The sequence below is a fragment of the Sebastes fasciatus genome, chromosome 23, assembly GCF_043250625.1.
Source record: "Sebastes fasciatus isolate fSebFas1 chromosome 23, fSebFas1.pri, whole genome shotgun sequence".
NCBI lineage: Eukaryota > Metazoa > Chordata > Actinopteri > Perciformes > Sebastidae > Sebastes > Sebastes fasciatus.
In genome coordinates this window covers 10,819,242-10,842,587 of record NC_133817.1, presented here as the reverse complement: position 1 = coordinate 10,842,587, position 23,346 = coordinate 10,819,242, and the positions used below count along the sequence as shown (strand labels likewise).

At 41.5% G+C, this 23,346-nt stretch overlaps 1 protein-coding gene across 2 annotated transcripts in view; it reads left to right on the top strand.

Moving 5' to 3' along the window:
* The window catches only part of LOC141761535 (fatty acyl-CoA reductase 1), a 56,416-nt gene that overhangs the window by 20,282 nt on the left and 12,788 nt on the right, over positions 1-23,346 (top strand). For both annotated transcript variants that reach the window (XM_074624911.1, XM_074624909.1), the window contains exons 2-5: positions 2,029-2,310; positions 16,731-16,906; positions 21,331-21,510; positions 22,397-22,574. In XM_074624911.1, the coding sequence (XP_074481012.1) occupies positions 2,029-2,310; positions 16,731-16,906; positions 21,331-21,510; positions 22,397-22,574 (816 nt within the window). The remainder of the gene's footprint in view (positions 1-2,028; positions 2,311-16,730; positions 16,907-21,330; positions 21,511-22,396; positions 22,575-23,346) is intronic.

Below are 23,346 nucleotides of genomic sequence, written 5' to 3'. Positions count from 1 at the left end.
TGTCTGGTGTCTTTGTCCTCATCAGGAGCCTGTGGGACCTGGCCGCCTGCCACTGCTAAAGCAGCAAACGCAGCTCCTGATTTATTGTATTGAATTGGCACAACTAAGCAGGCCCAGTCCATTAGACTGCCACCATTAGAGCAGCAATTGATCCAATTAAGTTTTCACAGAATGAGAGCAGCAGAAACACGTCCAAAAACGTGAAATAATGACGCAGAGTGCAACTCTGGGTCACTTTATCTTTGATAAATGTGTGTCCTAGCAGGTGTGTGAGGAATTGTTTGGCTCTTTCTTGATTTCAATGGCTGGAGATTGTTGTGTAAATGTTGTGGCTAACCAGCTGATGTTGGTTTGGATTCGTCGCCATCACCGCCATAACCCTGAGTCAACACCCTCACACACAACTACAGTAAGACCTTGTGGAATGAGAGAGATTACATGAACGAACGCAGTGGAGATGTCATGCGACGTCTCCAAAACAAGCGGTTCGCGGTGTAACTTTGGTAGCAGATAGAAGATAGTCTAGTGGAATATTATTGTCATATTCTGTGATTGCAGTTGTACGTCCTGTGCTGCTGAGGTTTGGGTCGTCTGATTGTGGAGGGCAGAGATAGTAGAGCTCTACGGTCACCGTGTCCCACCCAGAGGAGTGTGAGTGTTTGACTCTGGTATATCACAAAGTCAGCAACGATACGATTTTGATTCGATTCAATTCAGGGGCCTGCGATCAATATGAGACAATATCATATGACTATAAAACACAATCAGTTACATTTATATTAACTCACAAAAAATTACTAAAATATGATTTGACAATTTTATTACTGGGTTCTTCGAGACATTTAAATGAAACAATCTATTCTTTAAAAAAAAAAAAGAAGAAGATTACAAATAGACCTGTTGTTCACTATAACGTGCCAAATTTCTCCTGTTTAAGTTAATGTTGTTTATCAGTTAAGAATTTCAAAATAAAGGAAATATAGGGGAAATAAATAAGGGCTTAAAGATGATGATATGTATCGATGTTTTCACTTTGCATCGATATATTGGATCGTTGATCATTAAAACGATATATCGATGGATGGTTACACCCCTAGAAGTAACTAGGGCTGCCCCCTCTTAGTCGATTAGTCAACTAATCAGTCTCTTTTCGTCTCAGTAAGATAAGATTTCTTTAGTCAATAAGTCGTTTTTATGCTTTTTTTCAGGCTCAATGACTTATAAGCACATCTTTGGTAAACACAAGATTTAAAGTGGTGCTTTTATGTGATTCTTTGAGGAGAAACTTAGTTTCACAGATCTGTCGATTAAATCGTATGAGTGTAACAATTATTTTCATTACCCGTTAATAATAATAATAATAATGATAATTTTCTCAACAAATCCGTTCATTTGTGTCAGTGTAAAATGCCCTTCATCATCTTTGGGTTTTTGAAGTGTTGGTCGGACAAATCTAAGCAGTTTGAAGGCATCATCTGGGACTCTGGGAAAAGTATTTTTTGGGTATCCTTGTGACTTTATCACAGATGGCAGAGACACGACAGGAAATAAGGAAATGAAAAGATGCAACAAACATCCCTGGACATTTTTCATTATGTTCTAAAATGTTCTAAACCAAAGTCGTTTCAACTATGCAGCCTATAAATTCCACTTCTCCTCAGGAGCACACACTCACAAGCTGATGTCAAGTTGCCCCTGAACATTACCCCCCTCTCTATCTGCCTGTATGAATATTCATCTCATTTGTATACTAGTTGTTTCTCTTTGCAGTTTGAAGGTCAGAACAGAGCGATAACGCCACCAATCTACATTGTTGTATGTGCTTTTTTTCCCCTCACAAAATGATATCAAACTGAAGCCGTTAAAGACAACATTACATTCATGCAAAACATTATTGTGATTCACAGTTCAGATTTGGCTTCTCACTGAACCGCCTCATCACACAAGTACTTCCTGATACAGTATTAAAACGGTGTGGCTGCCAGCCCTCACACTCATACCCTCCTCCTCCTCTTACTCCCTGTGAAGGAGCTGTCTGAAGACCTGGACGGGTTAGGAGAGCAGGCGACAGACGGATCGACCAAACTCACAGACATCTGCAGTGGCACAGCTGGCAGCAGCATGGCGTCCATACCGGAGTACTACGCCGGCAAGAACGTGCTGATCACGGGAGCCACGGGCTTCATGGGAAAAGTGCTGGTGGAGAAGCTGCTGAGGTCCTGCCCCGATGTCAAAGCCCTCTACCTCCTGGTCAGACCCAAAGCCGGCCAGTCCATGCAGGAGAGGGTCAGCGACATGATGACGTGCAAGGTAAGAAGAGCTGAATGTGTTCGCTAATGTATGATTTAACCTATCACTGTTATCCAACACGTCTCTATCACTATGTAGAACGTTCACAGACTACTAGCACAATGTAAAGTATCGGCACATCTCAAGGTTGAGTACATGACAATATAAGTAGAGAAGTAAACTACGACTCCTATGGTGCATTTTTGTAGAGATTATACAATCACAGAGCTTAATATTCTGTCATGTGTGCTGCTAACGATAAATGGCAACCAAAGATGACATTGACTATGTTTATATGCACAAAATATTCCGTTTTTTGCCGTTATTCCAAAAAAGACAAAAGTCCTACTGAGCTGTTTACTTGGCTAATTAAAATAAGTATTCCACTAATATTCCCGTCTACATGCAGTCTTGCATACCCCTAATAACGTAGCCGGTGACAGACACAGCCTCCCTCTTTCATTCCTTCAAACACCTTCTTGGAAAGGTCGACGTGGAAAACGTCCGCTGTGCCGTTTTTTTTTCTTTCCGATGTGCTTGGGAGGTTGCATTCCTGCCATGCCTGCTGTTACTAAGAAACCAAAACCTGCGTGCTGCGATGACGACGATGATGAAGTTGCGGTAATTTAGCAGGAATTTCCAGCACCATCAATCCCTCACAGTATCAATTTCTCTGTGTCAATTTGACTGCCCTTTCAACCGGATGTTGTGGCGTCCTCAGACAGAGTGAAGTGTGGTTTTATAATAATTTGAAACACAGCAGTCAATTAATATGTAAAAGCAGCTAAAAGATAGCCATTTGTAGAGAAAGTTAAACCATTACAGCAGCACGTCTGAGGTCATCAAACCAGTGTGACACTCACCCAGTATGTTTGGATGTTTTGACTAGTGGGCTGTTCATTCAAATCATCATTCAAAACCAGGGCTGTTCGGCTGGCGTTGCGGCTTTAAGTGTGTTTACAGAGCAAAATAAATTTGCCTGTGCATTACAGCAGCAGCTGCTGTTGCCATGGTGACGCGAACTTAATGACCCCAGAAGAATCTTTTTGAGTTTTCGGCGGAGACACAAACAGTCGGAGAGCAAAATGAGGAGTCTGGAAATATGTACGGTGAGAATGAGGAGGGTGGGTAGTGATGACGGGAAGGTTTTAGGAGAGAGGAGGTGAGGAAAGGAAGAAAAGGTGAGGAGACAAAACCAGTAAGAGTGGGGATGAGCTCCAAATGTGTGGCGTCAGCTGTATCAGGCCGAGCAGCAAAGCATGACTCGACAAAAAGCTCCAAACTATTTTGGACCTAATGAGGAGCGAAGCATTGACACTGGGTGTGTATTGATGTGCTCAGAAGCAGCAGCTGCTGCTCTCCTCTGCTGTTGTTGGCCTCAAACTGTCAGCACACCTAACAAAAGCACATTTTGGCTGTATTCCCCTCTATCTTTCTCTGTCTCCCTTTTAATAGCATCTATTTTCACCGCTCCCATTGAACCTTGCATTCATTACACTGCTGTGATAGAGACTTTGTCCCGTAATTCAACCGAGCACTTGTGTTTATTTGTCTTTTTCTTTTATTCCCCCTCCTAACGTCAATGTGAGCGTGATGCTTCTGCCAGCCGGGATTCACTGAATACCTCTCACCATATAATTAGTTCACTCTGACACAACAGTAATGTTAAAGTGCCAGTTAACACCCTGTAATTTCTGCACATCAGGGTGGGCGGCAGAGAGAGGACTTTTAAATATACAACACCTTTTTTAAATGCATGTTCCTCCGGTGCTGCAGCTTTTAAGGAAGAAAAAGACGATCGAACTTCCTTTTAACCTGCGTCTGTATTTGCTAACATGTCAGCAACTAAACAGACATTGGTGGGCTTCACAATAAGCTATAACAAGAGAGAGGAGGATAAAAAGCTTGGTTAACAGCTCTGCATCCCACAATAGTGTCACTGTCACATTAGACAAAATTCCTGTCGTTTTTTTGGGGGGGGTTTTCAATCATGCTTTTTATTGTTTCGTTATGAAAAATTACTTCAACAACCTAAACCATAACAAATAAAACAATATGTACATATAATAAGTATATATGTATAATAAGTATTCAAAAACAATGGAGAAGAAAAAATGGTAATAAATAATAATAATAATAAATATAATTATAAATACAAAAATCTAAATTAATAAATAAAAAATATTAAATGACAAAATTAAATAAAAATTACAATAATTAATATATAAATACGGAATAATAATAATAACTAGTATTTTTTATCATGCTTTTTATTGTTAAAATTACTTCAACAACCTAAACCATCACAAATAAAATATGTACATATAATAACAACAGATATAACTGTAAATTGAAAAACAAAGTAATTAAAAACAATGGAGGAAAAAAATGGGAGTAATAATAATATTAGAAAAATGAAAATAAACAAATAAAATTTGAATAAAATGAAATAATAATAATCCATCCATCATCATCTGCAATTATAATAATAAAAACATTTTAAAAATCTAACAATAAAAATAAACAATTAAAAGAAATAAAATACAAATTATTGGGAAATTAATTTTAAATAAAAAATCATAATAATAGTAATTAAAGAAATACAAGATAAAATAAATTCACACCCTGTGGTCCTGCCCCCACCTTAATTCACCCACACATGATAAATACGAAGTACATACTGTGTGTTTAATGCATGTTTACAAAAGAGTAAATAAAACAGGATATAAAAATAGATAAGTAAAATGAATATAATTAAATACAAAAACAAAATTAATTTAATAAAGGTTGCATCAAAACTATTCAGGAGACAATATTTGCGATTTACTCCCCACTCTGTAACCCAAACAGATATAACTTCTGTCAGTATTTAACCCACTTCATCTTCACAGATATCAACATATAATTTATCCACTGCTGGTGTTTGCAGTGTCTCCCCATCAAACAATTTTCCATTGGATTTGGCATCACTCTAATCGTGTCCGCTATCAGGTCACTGCCTGATGCTCTGCCAAGTGCAGACTCACTCGCACTCGTCCCGCATTCACAAGTGATGTCATTAAATTTCCAGGACCGAGCCTCAAGTACCAATTGGTATTCATGCGAGTCCTCAGGTCAGTATTATTCTATTCAGAACCGGCATAATTCATGAAGGAGAACAGTGGTTTTGTCTCTCCTCTCATCCTTCAAGCCAGGCCAGTATCTTTCTTACCACCTGTTGCTAGGTAACGACCATCAGATCTGTCCCGTGGCGTTTTTTTCAAAGGATGCAATCAGGGGAGCTGCCCCGAGCAGGAGAGGGACGAACCGATAGGAATCTCATTGTCTGTGTGCATCTCCAGCGCAGCGACGTTGACATTTAAGCTCTGTCTGTCTGTCTGTCTGTCTGTCTGTGCGGAGGCTACTTTGATTCAGCGGAAATGTTTGGACGCCTGCAGGCCTCGCCGCGGTGCCAGGCGCTGACTGGCATGTCAGGCACTTGATACAAGTAGGCCTCTGGGTACACAGGGCCTCTCTCCTGCTCTGTGGCATGCTTTTCCTCCACCCACTAGCCGGCTTTTGAACCCAGTAACAGTCTGTGCAGCATCTTTATCCTGCAGATCCAGAGATGCACTCAGACGTCGGGTGGAGAGGTGGGAGCAGGAATGCTTTGGGTGGGAAGGAACTTTGTGGAATTTGCTTACAAGGCAGCATCCTGGATAGAGGAGTGGTTTACACTGTTTTACTGGAGAATGACTATTGATCGTTGCTTTAGAGGCTATTCAGTGATCAGTGTGGCAGCTGTAACACGGATAGTGATACTAAATGACAGAAGTGTGTACCCAAGCCACAAATTTGATGTCTTCAGACTCGACTTGATGAAATCAAGAAAGACCTGCACTTGAACTTTAACACCAACTTGAACTTTAACACCAATGACCCGTGACTTCACTTGGACTTGAGCATTTTGACTTGAAAATACTTGATACCTCCCCCCCAAGCCCAAAGTTTAAAAAGTGTGCCATCAACTAACGTTAACACTATTCGTCTAACTTTTTTGTGATTATGTTCAGTCTCACTTGTTTTAAAATACAAATTTTAAAAAGCATGAGTTTTGTAATTTTAATATATTATGACTTGTTAAAATGGCATTACATTTTGTGAAGAGTGCATTATGATTTGTTTAGGACTTGAAACTCAAAATTTAGGACTTGAGACTTGACTTGGGACTTGTTAGTCTTGACTTGGGACTTGTCAGACTTACCTGTTTCGACTTGGGACTTGATACATGACTTACCTGTTTTGTCTTGGGACTTGACTCAGGACTTGTCAGTCTTGACTTGGAACTTGACTCTGGACTTGTCAGTCTTGACTTAGGACTTATTTGGGACATGTCAGTCTCGATTTGGGACTTGACTCGGGGCTTGTCAGTCTTGACTTGGGACTTATTTGGGACTTGTCAGTCTTGACTTGGGACTTGACTCTGGACTTGTAAGTCTTGACTCTGGACTTGTCAGTCTCGACTAAGTTTAGATTATTTTGTATAAATTGAATATCTTTGGACAATATATACAATTATAAGACTTCACCTTGGGCTCTGGGGAATTGTGATGTACTTTTTTCTGACATTTCGTAGACTAATTAATCGATTAATAGAAAAAGATGATTGGTAATTATTATTTGCAGTAATAAAAAGTCTACTTAAGCCCAGATTCTCCTGCTAGAAACTCAGGGGAGTTCAAAATGTCTAGCGCCACCCCTGCATCCAGCCCTCTCTAAGCAGATACTTTCCATCCTCTGCTGTCTCCGTCCACAACGTTCTCTGATTAAACAAAGCCTTCCTGTTTTACTTTGGATTACTAATGTGTTGCTGTCACTGGTTGCCCGTGTTGACTCTCCATATTTGTTCAAACACGTCGTCTAATGGAGCGGAGCAGGTGAGAAAGTTGAACAAGTCGTTTATTAGAGCAGATGTTATGTTGCTGCTTTGGGCAACAGGAGTCGGCTCCACTTGATGATTTAATAGTCTTCTGATGAATACTTCTACTAAAGTAAGGTTTTGAATGCAGGACTTTTCCTTGTAGTGGAGTATTTTCACAGTGTGATATCAGTACTTTTACTGAAGTAAAGCAGCTGCATACTTCCTCCACAGCTGCCTATCTCATTGAGAGTCTGTCACAGTTATAAATAGCTTCATGCCTAACATGCCAGACATATCAGAGTCCAGCTGAAGCCATAGTGAAGTCACTGCTGGGGCCACACCTGTGAGTTAGAATAATAGGGTGTGTTTGTGAATGTGTTTATTGAAATGATCCTCAGTCTGGGTGCTTCATTAGGCGGGTGGTAGTCTACGTCAGAGACACAACACCAAGCAGATAGCAGCTCTGACGTCAGAGAATTATCGCTCTTATAGAAATGTCTGTATCTTGATTGAAGTGCAGATGTTCATCTTTTAGTTGTGAAATGTCTTCTGTGAGAAGTCATGTGTGTTTCTAGGAGGCTTGAAGTTGTTAGTAGTTGTGCATCTTAGACTCACATGGATGCACAGTAACATAGAGTACAAGGAGGTTTGTTACTGTATGTATGTGGTAGTATTAGTAATACTGTTTATGCCAAATTCCTACCCTGCCCATGTACTGTATGTGCAACTTAGAAATAGTAACATCAGACAATTTTTGCCTCTTTTTTGGTGAGTGGAGTGAAAATGATATAACATTTATTGGGTTTCAGAATGATGAAGACAGTTGAAGAAAACTTAGATACCAAGTAGGAGGATTTTTTTCCCTTGGCAATTATCATATCCGTTTGACTCTCTGCGCAGAGCTGCAGCCCCCTGCCTCTGTGGTGTCCCGTCCTTTTATTGCCCATTATTGCACTCTGATCCAACATGACCACATTGTTGTATTGATTTCCTCTTGTGAGCATCCAGGAGCCAGGTGATCTGTATAAATATTCAAGATTTATTGATTCCTGCAGGCTCTAACGGGCACCTCTACTGTATGTGTTTCCACTTGTGGCTGTCACACCTGAAGCATCTACCTCTAAATCGTGACGCAAGATCGGACCATTCCTAACATGCATCCCTGCTGCCCAATCATGCACTTATTCATCCCTATTCAGGGATGAGAGCAGGCGAGGTGACTCGGGGCTTTCAGAGTCCCGCTCAGAGACTCTGAGGAGAGGTCGCGGCTGCCAAACTGGCACATTGCGAAGGCATTCGCTGCTCATCTGTGGTCGGTTGCCAACGCGTTGCAGCCGGCGAGCAGACTGAGCGGCAACCAATAACCCTGCAACTCCTCTCCAGAGAGCGGGGCGAGGAGGAACCAATGCTTTTGCGTATAATCAGGCCTCAAATTAACTCCAGTTTATGAAACAAATTAGCACATTAAACGCAGCTGGTGAAGTCATTAAGGGAGCGGAGACATGAAGACTGTTCTTCGGGGGCACTGTTGTAGCACAGCTCAGTGCCTCCATGTGGAAAGAGTCTGTTTCCTGTCTCTCCACATCCAGATGGCTCCTCAGATATCTCTAGTATGGCACAAAGCCCTCTGAGATGTCATGTAATGGTCCTTTTTAGAGCGTGCCTTTTAACTATACAGAATCTGCCCTCTGTTTCACTCTTCAGTCAGTAAAAAATGTCACCTGACGGGCAAATTTTTATGAGGGGAAAAAGCCATTTGGAGCCTTTTGGGAACGCCAAATGGAAATTTCAATAAAACATGACAAATTTCAAAGAGCAGGGCAACTTTAATGGCTGTTTTTGTGTCTTTTGGCATTTTAGTATTGCTTTAAAGGATGGTTAGTAGTGTGTAAATGGCTGGAGGAAAGTATATTTCCTTGTCCCTACGTTATTATTTGGTTCATAGTGTTCGTGTGGGTGTTATTGATCGGGTCAAGATGAATGAAACCCCGCGTTTTAGTATGAAAAGGGGGCAGGAGGTTGGTGAAGGCTTCGGGGGCCTGGTAGCAGGACAGATGAGAAGCAGCTCTCCATATCAGAGAGGATCCTGTTCATCAAGATTACAACCTGCAGCCGCTCCATCTTCAGATGAACTTTGGAAACAGACTGATCAGCGGTATCAGATTGGCTTCAGACTAGTTGCCTGTGAGACATGTTTTATCTTGTCAGAGCGACAGTCGTGGAAGTGGTTCACACAAGATTTTTCTTGCCACAATACCACTTTTCTCTGTGGTTGCTGCAGTTTGAGAAAGGATTTCATCACAGCTTGTTGTGTAATCTTTATTTTGACGGCTACAGCAGTACTCTACCTTTAAGCCTTTATGTTGTTCTTGCCCCGGCTGAACAGCACTGTTTAGAAAAAAACGTGACACTTCAGGGCCTGCAGATCGTCTCAGAGATAAGTACTTGAGACTACTTGACTCCAAAAATTTGTCTCGACTTGAAAGCAAAAACATGGACCTGGTAAATTCCCACGACAGTAAAAATTGAAAAGATTACATCAGATGGGCCTTACACAAACTCGTGACTACTTCATCATATAAAAGCTGTTATTCAAATAATGGCAGAGTGTCCTGGTGCCAGCACACATAGATAAATAAAGGTTTGCATTAAAGGCAGGGATTAGTAAAAACAACAGTGGCTCTCACATGGTAAATTCAGCCAGTCCGTTCTCATTCCCAGGGCGTTTGATACCGAGACTTGTCACGGCCATTGGCGTTTGATACCACCACACAAGGCACCCTTTAGCGCCGGTCTGAAACGCCCATTAATTACAATGTAAACCCATCCGTAACAACCACAAACGCTCCAGGAAAGCGCTGTGGTGACGTAGTTTAAAGACCGAAAGAAACAACAATGCAGGGCTTTCATCTTGTGCATTATGTTTCACTTTCATGTTACAATCAGCTGTTAGTTTGTGTCCCGTGTCACATTTTCACTTCACAAACAGTCATTTTAAGCTCAACCATGATGTTTTTTCCTAAACCTAACTAAGTGGTTTTGTTGCCTAATCCTAAGAAAGTGTTTTTGTTTCATTTACAACACTAAGGTGAAAAAATGTATTATGAATTAATCATTTAAAAAAATTTGGCGGGTCCAAAATGAATGTTTTGTTTATCTCCGTGGAAGATTTTGTGAGCTAGTAAAACGACGGTATCACGTGGTGTCTCTGGGTCGTCGGTTAGTGTGGAAAAATGGATAAATGAAGTAAGACGGTTAATGAAAATGGTCAAATGCTGTGTAGTTTAATTATTCGGTGACCTGGAAGACTTGACTTTGACTTCTCTCAGATGACTCCAGCAGACTCTTATTTAAAACCGGTCTGTCTGTGTCATACTCAAAGACACTGATTCACCTTTCAATCCCATCTTAATTCTTTGTGGTATTTAATGAGGACACAAAAGCCTGCAGCACCCATCATAAAGTCTTCTTCTTCTTGGAGGGTAATAAAAGTCTCCTTGGCTCGGCGTGAGGTCACCGTCTGACAGACTGGAATGCGATGCCACCGGCATACCGAACGCCGAGCCCAGAAACCTTATTACTCTGCTCATATCGATCTTCTCAATTGAGTTGTGTACAATGATAGCCCGGAGCCAGACAAGAGAAAAATCGCCATTTTCATTAGTTCGCCGTGATGAGGTGCTCACTCCTCTAAGCTCATAAGAAGCTGTGAGATTCAGGGTTGAAAGAGTCGAATAAACAGATAGCCGGCGTTGTGTCTGTTAAGTGGACCACTCCTGGTGAAATATAACACTATTAGTAAACGGTGCTTAACTTCAGATAAACCACTGGGTCCCTCATGCAAAATTGGGTGCTTTAGTTTATATTTTCTCTACTTTCATCAGAGTTTTCTCAGCATCCAGGAGCATCACAATGCAAAAGGAGGATTTTAAAGCCAATTAGTGTGACATAAATGTTTCTGCAGACAGATTTTCCACCTCAGTCTGGATGTTTTTTGTTGAAATGTGTAGTGACACTGGTTAAATCTGTTTCCATGCCACTGGGACACTGCAGCGGAGGCAGGGACAGGGATGGATAGAAGATGAACCCGTTTCCTCCATAATATGCTGACAGCCCCGGGGGTTAGCCATGTCTGTCCTTCTTCACAGCTTCCCATGAGACTCCTCGCCGTTCTTTCTCCTCCCTAGATTTGTCATTTCATCCTTTAGTGTGTCAGTTTGCAGAGGAGAGAGAGAAACCTCGCTGGTATCTGAGATTTAATGACGACTTCCTCCACCATGTCTTATTTGGGCTTTATGCGCTAATGCCTCATTATCGGCAGTGCTGGAGGAGTTTTAGTCAGCGTTAATAACTTTTAGACAAAAAAACTTGTCAGTGATCCTGCTCACATCCCATTATTCCTCAAATTTAGACGGTGCATGTCAGGAAATGGAGGTCATCATCGCTGAGGGTGCAGCCGTTAAATCGCTTCAGTCTGACACACTTTGACAGACCTTCCCAAGCTACGGTACATTTTCCGGCCTGTTTGTCTCAGATTGGCATATCTGGCTTAAACAGCAGGGGAAAGGAGCAATGGTGGTGCAGACAGTAGCTACCTTTCAGACTCATATGGATGTTACAAAGGAACAAAAATAGGGAAATTGGTGGTTTTCAAAACTCAAGTACTTGACGCATTGTTCCAGAAACTGTTTCTGTGTGTGCCTGATAATGTATGAACCTGAGTTTTTGTTTGTTGGTCAAGATACTGACTTTTTCACTGCTGCTTAATTTGAGAAGCTGGAACAATGTGTGGCATTTTTATGCCTCCACATCCTCGACAGCCGTGGCCGGTGGCATTATGTTTTCAGGTTGTCCGTCCGACACATTCTCGTGAATGCGATATCTCTGGAGCGCTTTGTCAAATTTGGCACAAACGTCCACTTGGACTCAAGGATGAACTGATTATATTTTGGTGGTCAAGGTCACTGTGACCTCACAAACACGTTTTTGGCCATAACTCAAGACTTCACATGCTATTTATGAAAATTTCACACAAATGTCTCACAGGATAAAATGCTGAATCAATGACATTTTGGACAGACATGGATGTGAACTGCAACTTGACATAGGTATACAACCACGAGGCGGTAATTCTAGTTTCTTGACTTTCGTTGCATGAAATCATTTCAGATTAATTGAAGCCACTGTGACCTCCAATCTGTCAAGGAGTTAAAGCTACACCTCTGAAGGTGTGAAGGGCATGGCCATCATTAGCTCTGCTTAACACTGTGGCCTATTCTGACCCCCCTCATACACGAGGACCCTCTCCAAACTTCTAGGCAGAGTTGACATTTTGCTACCATAAATTTTGGAAAATGCAGAAAAAGAAAACACTTTCCTCACAACGTTTGTGCCTCTTTTCTTGCTCTTTCTCTCTCTCTGCTCCGGGGGAAAGGAGGCTGTGAAAAGAGTGCAGTACAGTTAAAGGGCAGTTAGCAAGTAGAGAGGCGGTTTGAATGGCATCTCGGGTTGCTGGGCTGAAAGGAAAGTGCCATTAGTGTTGGGTTTCTGTGAAAGTCCACAGAGCGGCTGCTTCAAGCACTCTTGATGGAAGATTTATTGCCCTCAGGGAGAAAAAATGGCAGAGAAAGGACAAATGGTGGCCGCATGTACAGAACAGACTTTATGGATGTCCTTTATCGGCGCTTGTTCGAGGCCATGACTTTACTTGACTTACCACAAGATGTACTACTAAAACACTTGTGGTTAAACATCAACACAGCCATCCCTGCAGACTGGTGGACTATTGTGTTCCTGTACAAGGCAGTTTGCTCGTTGATGCCCGTGGGTCGGAGGAGGGTGTGATGGTAAATGCGAGCGATGGAAGGCTGGCACAAGAGAGAGCCTTTTACAAAACAATCCCACAATGCCATTCTCTGCTTGTGCCCGTAACAAAGAGCGCTCTGAAGCCCACATTGTATGGCCTCATTCACCCTTCTGACCCTGATGCACTTTCTCCTCTCTGGGTCTTTCTAGAATTTAACTTTGGCTTTGAAGTGCTTCACAAATATCTATTTAGGCTGAGTATACTCAGCTGGTAGATACTGCTATTTTAGTTGGGTAGTGTATCATGGAGTGAGAGTGTGCACTAAGTTGGGTTACTAGCTTTGTCAGGAGGTTAAATAATGCTCCAAACTTACACTAAATTCTGGTGAGGAAAAATTGGCATGGCCATTTTCAAAGGGGTCCCTTGACCTCTGACCTCAAGATATGTGAATGAAAATGGGTTCTATGGGTACCCACGAGTCTCCCCTTTACAGACATGCCCACTTTATGATAATCACATGCAGTTTGGGGCAAGTCATAGTCAAGTCAGCACACTGACACACTGACAGCTGTTGTCTGTTGGGCTGCAGTTTGCAATGTTATTTTTTAATGCTAAATGCAGTACCTGTGAGGGTTTCTGGACAATATTTGTCATTGTTTTGTGTTGTTAATTGATTTCCGATAATAAATATATACATACATTTGCATAAAGCAGCATATTTGCCCACTCCCATGTTGATAAGAGTATTAAATACTTGACAAATCTCCCTTTTAAGGTACATTTTGAACAGATAAAAAATGTGCGATTAATTGCGATTAACTATCGACAATCATGCGATTAAATATTTGAATCAATTGACAGCCCTGATAAATATCAGATCAAGACTTGATATTGCCAGATACTTTTGGTATTAACAGGTATTAAATCATCACTTAGGGGCCCTTATTGTGAATGCCTTATTTTAAATACTGTATACTGTGGTTAAGAGTTCCTCCTCAGTCAAACCTCAAAACTCTTCTTGTTCCTTCTTGTGTGGTGTTAATGTCATGAATGAGTCACATGTGGGGCATTGAATATTTTCTTCATGAAAAAGCAGCATTTGAGTAGGAGACACATTTGTCTGGTGATGCACATCGACCTGACTGATCCCCAAAAGGCCTCAGCAGTTCTTCTTTTTTGAAGATTTTTCACAATATGAACTCTTTTACCTGATGCGTCCCTGACAGGTACGCTAAGTGACTGTGTACATAATTCGGGCTATTGGAAGACTTTTGGTAAACTTAACTTCGTAACAACCCACAAGGTTTTGTGCACGCTGCCAAAATCTGGGTGGTTTGTTATTGTTGCCAAGCTACAAACCCTCAAGAGGAAGTTGAACTGAGTTCATAACATGACATCAACGGCTCTGTGAATCATAAAGTAAAGTGGGAGCAGTTTCTGCAGTAAAACACATGCCGATTTGGTGTTTTTGGAAAGATTCCTGTAAGAAAGCTGCACATTAAATCTCTTCTTCTGCAGAATGTAGGTCTGTGTTACTGCCCAGCTGTTGGCCTCGAGCAGAGGGAGGAAAACACTTTTCTTTTTGCATTACATAATGTTAGCAGTGTTACGCTATCATGCAGAAAATATCGCATGCATCCCCCTCCCCCAGTAGTTTTGGGTTATGACTGTACATCAGGACTTGTGCCTAATATGGGCGGTATTTGGAGAACAGCATTACGAAGCAATAAATTGATGGGGATACAGAACATGAATATAAACAGCTGTTTAATGCAACATCTGTCCTCTTCAGCTCTGCTTACTCGGACAGCTGACATACACACAGAGCTGCAATTTCATAACAGAGAGTTGCCAATCCCTCCACTTCCCCTCTCATTCACCCTCTTCTTCTTCTCTTACTATCTCTCTGTGAAATGTCTTTGTGCACAGCAGCTGCCAGAAAACGTCATCCATGTAGGCATCACTACTATCTGCGAGTCCTGATTGGAACTGCACAAAGAAACACATGACGCAACATGACATCTGACTGACTTTCTCTGCAGCCTTTGGTTAGAGTCTCCAAGTATAACACGGTGGTAAAGGGGCTCTGATGCAGTGCTTAGCGCTCTGCAGGGTGCAGCAGGGTGTCAGGCAGCGAGGGCTGTGTGAGACATGAGCTGGTAAATCTAAACGACTTCTTCCCTCCTCCATGTTGGAATGTCAGCTGCAGCATTCAGTGAGCAAACAGCAGTGTAAAAGGTGGAGTAATATCACATATCGTGTACACGTGGTGCATCATGCAGAATATGTAGTGCCTGAGCATCATCATCAGTCAGGCAGTTCTGCAGTTTTGACCTGAGGGATGAAACATTTGCTTGTTGCAACAATTTCAAATGTTAAGATTATTGTAAATTGAATATCTTTTGAGTTTTTGGATTGTTGGTCGGATAAAACCATAGACTGTAGGCCTCTATAAGAAGTGGACGTAGTCACCGTGACGTCATCCATTGGTTTGTGGACTACGGAATAGAGTTGTTCTGATACCAGTAACTGAAATGCGTCTGATACTGCCCAAAATTCAGGATCGGGTATCGGCGAGTGTGCCAGTCTATGCACCGATCCGATACCATGACTTATTAATCCAGAAGGAATTCAACTTGTTTAACTGGAAATCCAGTCTTCTTCGCCGCTCCAAAACAGTAGCCTTCACTGTGCTGTTGCCTGAATGTATCATGGTTGCCAAGAACTGATTTCAGGTAGTTTGTCACGTGACGATAGCAAACAAAAACAGTGTAACGGTAGTCAGAGTGAGGAAAATGTCTCTAGGTATGAAGCCTCGAGTTCTGCATTTTGCCCGTCATTATCTTGTTTTTTTGCAACCAGAATGCAAGTTTAAGGCACTTCGGCATTGGCTTCACTTTACAGACCCGGAGGTAGCCCACTGGAAAAAATATCATTCCTTGCAGCCTAAACCTTGCACATACTGTAGGGGTTTTTATCTTGCTCATGCATCTCCCCTCAGATTCTGATTAGATGAACAAATGTTCAGCCTTACATTGTGAGATATACGTCTGGTATGCACAGCTCACTGATAGTGTTATGTATACAACAGGGAGTGCATATCTTTTCTTGGACATTCATCAGGGAGCACACCTCTGACTCATGGCACTGACTAATAAAACTTGTTGGTCCACAGCAGCTGACAAAACGTCTTCTTTGTACCGTTTGTGCAACCCAACCCCTGTGTCACACCTATAGAAGTCCATCATATAAAGGTGCAAATATTTACACAGGCATATTTCCTTGTAGTTGAATGAATAATCTTGATGAAAACTTTGATTAATAATTCATTTATTGGCTGTAAGGCCATGCAACAAATGCTTCTCGTCACATAAATAGTGCTTGAACTTCTATAGACTATTTCAACGGAATTGCTTTGCAAGGCAACACGTTGGGTCCATGTTTCCTTCCTGTCAGCTGATATTATTCACATACACTGCAACAGGAAATAAACTGTAAACTACAGTACAACAGTGTGATAATCTGTCAAACAATAGATGGTTCCTTCTTGATTATTATTAGCGGTCAGTATGGAGGTGCAAAGGTTTTGTGGTGACTGGTCTGACCTGTCTCAGTTAATTATAATTAAAAGTAATTATAAGTGGCGCTCTAATTATTGTCCTGCATTATTTCAACGCTGCTGATGTTGCCGTGTAAATTTATCTTTCTCTTTTGTGTTTGTTTTCTGTCCGGCAGCTTTTCGACCGGGTGCGGGAGGACAACCCCGACTTCCACCAGAAGATCATCCCCATCAGCAGCGAGCTGACGCAGCCGGGCCTCGCCATCAGCCCGGATGATGTCGAGAAGCTCTCCGCCTGCATCAACGTCGTCTTCCACTGCGCCGCCACCATCCGCTTCGACGAGCCGCTCAAGTGAGGATCACATCTAATGCATCAACACTCTCATCTGCTCTTTACCATCTCTCCTTCATACATGAACAAACAGACTCTCTGCCACTTGCAGCTTTTTGGCTTTCCACTGACCCAAATAATTCACCAGAAAACACACACATCTCATTATTATTGGTAAACAGGAACTTCCTGTTGTGAGACGTCACTCCAGAGGATGTGCAGCTGAACAGGCTGCACTAATATTTGATTTAAAGCAAAGAGGAAGTAGAGATGGAGGGAATGTGGAGAAATGAACCGTTTCTAAAAACATGAAGTCACCCACAGTTCAACGGTGTGACAATCTGTCAAACAATAGATGGTTCCTTCTTTATTCAGGGAGCCACACTGACCAACCCAGAAGATAATGAGACATTTAGAGGTTTGTGGTTTCTCATCTGCTGCAGCCGCAGGCTCCTGCACTCTTATTGGATCCCGGTGGGGACAGTGCATTATATATATATAATAGTGACCCAGTTATTTTTTTTCTTCTATGGATGATGTGCTGGTGCTCTGCTCCAGATGATCTGTCCTGTAAGTTTTTGTCATATAACCAGCGTCGCTCCATCCTGTGTGATTTGAACTCCCCGTCTCTCCTGAGAGGCGTCTGCTGCTGCCCTCAGGGTTTATTTTATAAATACCGTCCCTAAGCTGGCAGCGTGTCTCAAAAGACCAATTGGAACAATATTTATTTACTGCCTGTATAAAGATAATATTGTTTTTGTGATCAAATTGTATTGATTTTAAAGATATGCATTGGAAATGATTAACAAAAAAATAATGTAATAAAATAAAATTATAATAAAATTGTGATTAATACATGAAACAAAAATAAAATAATTACAAATAATAATAATAATAATATAAAGATGATAACAATAATAATAATAATACATTTTATTTATAGAGCGCTTTTCAAGATACTAAAAGACGCTTTACATCAATATATAAAAAGATCCTAGATAACTAAAAACACTAAAGGCTCAAAGTGGCATACAGGACGCTAAATAAAACATTAAAATCTGTTCTTAAAAGGAGAGTGTTGAGTAACTTCTAAAAGATAACATGGGACATGTTAATGCCGTCACTACTTGTTGCACAACCGGTTTTCATCAAAGCTACTTTTAAGTTATTGTGTCTGTGACTACAACTTCAGGAACAATAGAAAACACTGGCAAACTATGTGGCTTATTTCCATCTGATATAAGAAGTAGAACAAACATGGAATTGAGGCACTAGTAAAGGCAAAAAGTGAACTGAAAAGAAAAATCTAGAGCAGTTTATGCATTTGATCTAATATATAATGTGTTAGTCTTCTCGTTTCTGGAGAATAAGACCGCTGTGTTTGGTGTCTGTCGTGCTTGTGTGGAGGTAGATTACTCATGTTAGACTGCTGTGTGTTTGGAGGCGGGACACCGATTAGGTTTGAGTGACTGCTCGGTTAAAGTAAAGCTGCTGCGCTGCACTGATCACAGCTTTATATTGATCTGTTACTGCTTTCACAACTCTCTCTGTCCTCTCTGTGTCCTCTCTCCTCTCCTGTTGCTTCACCTTCTATCTTTCTCTCTGAGTCGCCTTCACCTTTTTTCTTTTCACCCCTCTTTATCTCGCTTTCACTCCCATGTTCACTCTTTCTCTTTCTTCCCTCTGAGTCATTACTCATCATGTGTAGCAACCGGCGGCTTTGTAGGCAGAGCCGGGGCATAAATCAGACAACTCAGTCCAGGACTGACAACTCTGCAGGTCTTTATCCTCACTTACAGGATCATTCCTGTTTATTAAAATGATATTTTGGTAGTTTTTGCCATCATTTCTTTTCTTACACCCTTATGCTGAAGCATTGTATTGATAACATTAAGCTACTAATTTGTCATAACCTGCCAGGGGACTACAGATGAAAATTAGCTCATTAACTGACTCTGGCACATTTACATTGAGGTGGAAACTGAAATGTTGATCAATGCGCAGTGTCCCTGGTTAGTAGATAAATAGGTATTAAAAAGACTCAGATTTATCCTGGTGAATCCTACAGAAATCCTGAAAGTCATTTTTATCTTGTAAGATTGTTATTTTGGTGAAGGCCTGAAGAGGAAAAACTCCAGTATTTTACAAGAAAATAGCAAAGATAAATAAAGCAATTTTATGTTTCCCTAACTTTTGTTCACTACCTGTCTGACTTTGTTGTGGTAGTGTTCCCAGATCTAAGTAATTAATCTGGTGAGCACAATATTCTTGTAAGAAATGATGGCCAAAACTACAAAAATAAGATGTAACACAGTTATCCTTTGAGGTGGTACCTTGAAGTTCAGATCAGATCTGTGCAGTTGTCTGGTTGTTTCATCCAGCTCATAACAGCAGAAACAGATGGGTGATGAGTCAGAAGCAGGATGGGACACAGCGGTGCATCCATCGTCCATTTCCCGCCAGCGTGACGCCCCGCATGTGGTCCCAGAAGGTGGTGGGAAGACGACAAGCCCACGCACTGATCTCGTCCTCTAATAACCACCAGCAGCACCGCCCTCCCTATTACTGTCACCACTCTGCTTGTATTTATCTGTGCTGCTGCCGCCGCTAACAAGCTGGCACTAGCTGACCACATCTGATTCATGCCGGTGGACCCATCGCCCACCACCACCACACACTCTCCGCTCCTCCTGTCGCACCTCGCGATCACCGCCCACACAGAGACAGAGAAGCACTCGATCTCGCCGTGTCTGTTTAAACTGACCCTCAGTTTTTCTTACTGTCGCCTCAAGCAGAAAATGGGCTGAATGTTGTTGCACTTCCCCTCCAGAGCCGACACAGATCCACCGCTGAATGCAGGAGGTTTATCCAGTTATTTAAACTCCTTCTTGAAAAGCTAGTATGACATGGTTAGTACTAGTACTAGGTACTACATTCCTGAGGTTTTCTAGTCTTCTTCATATGATATCTGTATCTTCACTCTATCTCTACAACTGAACCTGTTGTAGCCTCTGAAAGACCGTAAAGTCGGTTGGGATTGCAGGTCTCAGAGGGTTGAATACTAGACTTGTGCCTAACATGTACAGAACATTAACTGGAACTATAGTTGTGCATATATAGAGAGAGAATTTGGTCCTAGTTTTAGTGGGGTTTTTTCAGATGTTTTTGTGACCTGGCTGCTGTAATGGTGCAACAAATAAAGTGGTCTATCCATCTACTGCATATTGATCAACAACATATCTGATAATGGATTAATCGTTAGGATCGCCACATCCATTTCCTGGCTTTGGTAGTGGCTATTCCCGTAGGACGTACAGTGTAATAACAGGAAAAACATTTCTTGTCTCTGGTTTTTCTATTCTAATCTATTCTTGCTTTGTAAACCGCATACTCTGGCAGTAATATATACGTGATTATGGTCATGCCAGTAAAGCAAATTTGGATTAATAATTTATCAAGTAAAATATCCACTCATTATCTGGTTGCAGCTTTTCGTTTCTCTGTTTTGATAGCATTGTGAGTAAGATTGTATTTTTGACTTGGTCGGCTTAAACAAGACATATGTTAGACGTGAATTCGGCTCGGGGTGTTTTGCTGGTATTTAAATGATTATTGGTTAAGTGGAAAAAATAATCTACAGGTTATTCAATAACATAATTAAACTTTGACTCAGACTCACTTTGCACTTTTTCTTTCGCCAAGTTATTCTGTCTCTCTCTAAAACACCTCTGATTTCTTTTTATTTCCGCTCCCTCTGCGTATGCACACTTCATTGCACGGTGTAATGCATGTCTTTTCATTTATTGATGCAATTTAAGGAGAAATTACGCTTGTTTTTTTGCAGCGGCTCTCCCCACTGATCTGAATCAGTTACTCGGATAGCGCGAACTCTGCTTTACAATTTGAACAGCACTTTCAAAAAAGGAGAAGCGTCAGGAAGAGCAACAGATTTCTGTTCTAGGACAGACATGTAGAAATAAGATCGTATGAAGGTGTGAACGGTTAATCACTGCTGGTATGTACTCTACATCAAGTGTTTGCTGAAGTGCTCACGGCCGGATGAGTGGTCGTATGAGCTGAAAGCTGCGTTCACTGAAAAGAATGATGAGACTCATTTATAAGGGGAGCAGATGTTCCCTCCCGTCCTCTCGTCCTCCTGTTTGGTTTCGTGTCTCACCATCCTGTCGTGTCGTTCTGCTCCGGCTTATCATGTTCTGCTGATTCCTACTAGTCTGCAAATTCTCATTTGAATAGAAAACATTCAGTCGTCAGCAAACACTCTAAAACGTTCTTGCATGCAAACAGAGATATTAGCAGTCTGGCAAATACGCACACGCTTTCAAAAGCCTTTTCCCTTACACACACACATTTAATCACATTCGCACACCCTTTCCTCCCACACACCCTATTAAACAGTGTATATATCCCTCTCTTCTCTCCGGCAGACACGCCCTGCAGCTGAATGTGATCGCCACGCAGAAGATCCTCAGCTTGGCCCAGCAGATGCACCACCTCGAGGCCTTCATTCACATCTCCACCGCCTACGCAAACTGCAACCGCAAGTACATCGACGAGGTCATCTACCCACCACCCGTCGAGCCCAAGAAACTCATCGAGTCTCTCGAGTGAGTGGATGAAGGGGCTGGCTTATGTGGAATCAATTCTAGTTCAGTTTGATGTTTCTGAAGGCCGATAATCTACTTAAAAGAGTTCATAAGACGTGTTGTCTGCCACGCCTGAAGAGCAAAGTTGCATCCACTTTTTTTTCAGTTCTGGTACATGTTTTCTAAACAAAAGATGCCAAAGTTTACATCAGTTTTTTCCTGATTTCCTACTTGGGTCAGAAAATATCTGATAAAAAAAAAATAGCTAAACAAGACCAAAGAAGAATCTGACCAACTTTTTGATTCTTGACATTTTATTTATTTATTTATTTACTTATTTTTATTTTATTTTATTATTATATTGTATAAATTGTATTATTATTTTATTATTATTCATTTATTTTCTCGACAGGACCAAAGAAGAATCCAAACAACTTTTTTAATCTTGACATTTTAAATATTTATTTAGTTATTTAAGTGTTTGTAAAGGGGAGACTCGTGGGTACCCATAGAACCCATTTTCGTTCACATATCTTGAGGTCAGAGGTCAAGGGACCTCTTTGAAAATGGCCATGCCAGTTTTTCCTCGCCAAAATTTGGCGCAAATTTGAAGCGTTATTTAGCGTTCTTCCCGCTAGCAAAACATGGTTGATACCAATAGATTCCTTAGGTTTTCTAGTTTCATCGCTCAAAAACTGAGCCTGGCGCCCTCAAGGAGTGGAAGAGGTTAAACGTCAATGATATTTCTTAACATTATTAATCATTTATATGACCATTGATTAGGAAACATGTACAGGCTATCTCAAAAACACAGTTATTAATGATAATAATACACAAATGGGTCAAAGATCAACACCACCACTGTACCATGCGTCTCTCTGACCGAGCATTTCATATCTGTCTTCAGGTGGATGGATGACGGCATCGTGCGCGACATCACGCCGCGGCTCATCGGCGACAGGCCCAACACGTACACCTACACTAAAGCCCTGGCCGAGTACGTGGTGCAGCAGGAGCAGGACAAGCTCAACATCGCCATCGTCAGACCCTCCATAGTAGGAGCCAGCTGGCAGGAGCCGTTCCCCGTGAGTCCTCTGAGTGTTACACAGCAACTGTTACACAATGTACGGAAATATATGTCTCCCTGTGGTGAATGTCAATCAACGCCTTTTAGTGACTCGGGTCACATTTTCTCTTATGTGTGACAGTAAAATAAATGGAAGTAAGATTGATTGATCGACGTAATCCTGCACGGGTCAAAGCCGCTCCCCTGTGGGTTTTATCTCAAGTGTGATTCAACAAGTCAGTGGACTCAAACAGCTGTTTGGGTGGGAGAGTCGAGGGTGACGAGGAGGGCTGAAACGGGACACCGAGATTGGAGAGATGCTGACACACTGGATGTCCCGTTGAGGGTGGGAAGTTGAAGAGTGCAGAGAAGTTCATGTAAAGGCCAGAGGACTTTACACTCCATGACTTTAAGCTGCTTTCAGTCACGCTGCTGGTGCTGCAGGCGTCCTGACATTTTCAACATTTGCATTTCACATAACAAAGGATTCAAATCACTTTGCACTTATTGCAGTAAGTAAATAAAAATACCAGCCACTATTTCACCTGTAATCTTAACATAAAGTAGCATTTTTATGATCTGCAGTTAAGAGTTAAAGGTCCAATCTGTAATTTTTCAACCATAGATGCCGCAATTTGCATCAAAAATCTTCTTTGAGTAAGATCTTCCTTCTCTCTTTTAGATTCAGTGCGACTTCACACTTTCTGAGGATATCACTATTGCAAATAGACGTCCATATATCTGCTTAGAGATCATAGAAAAAAAGATGCTCCTTCCTGCACTCTTGAGTG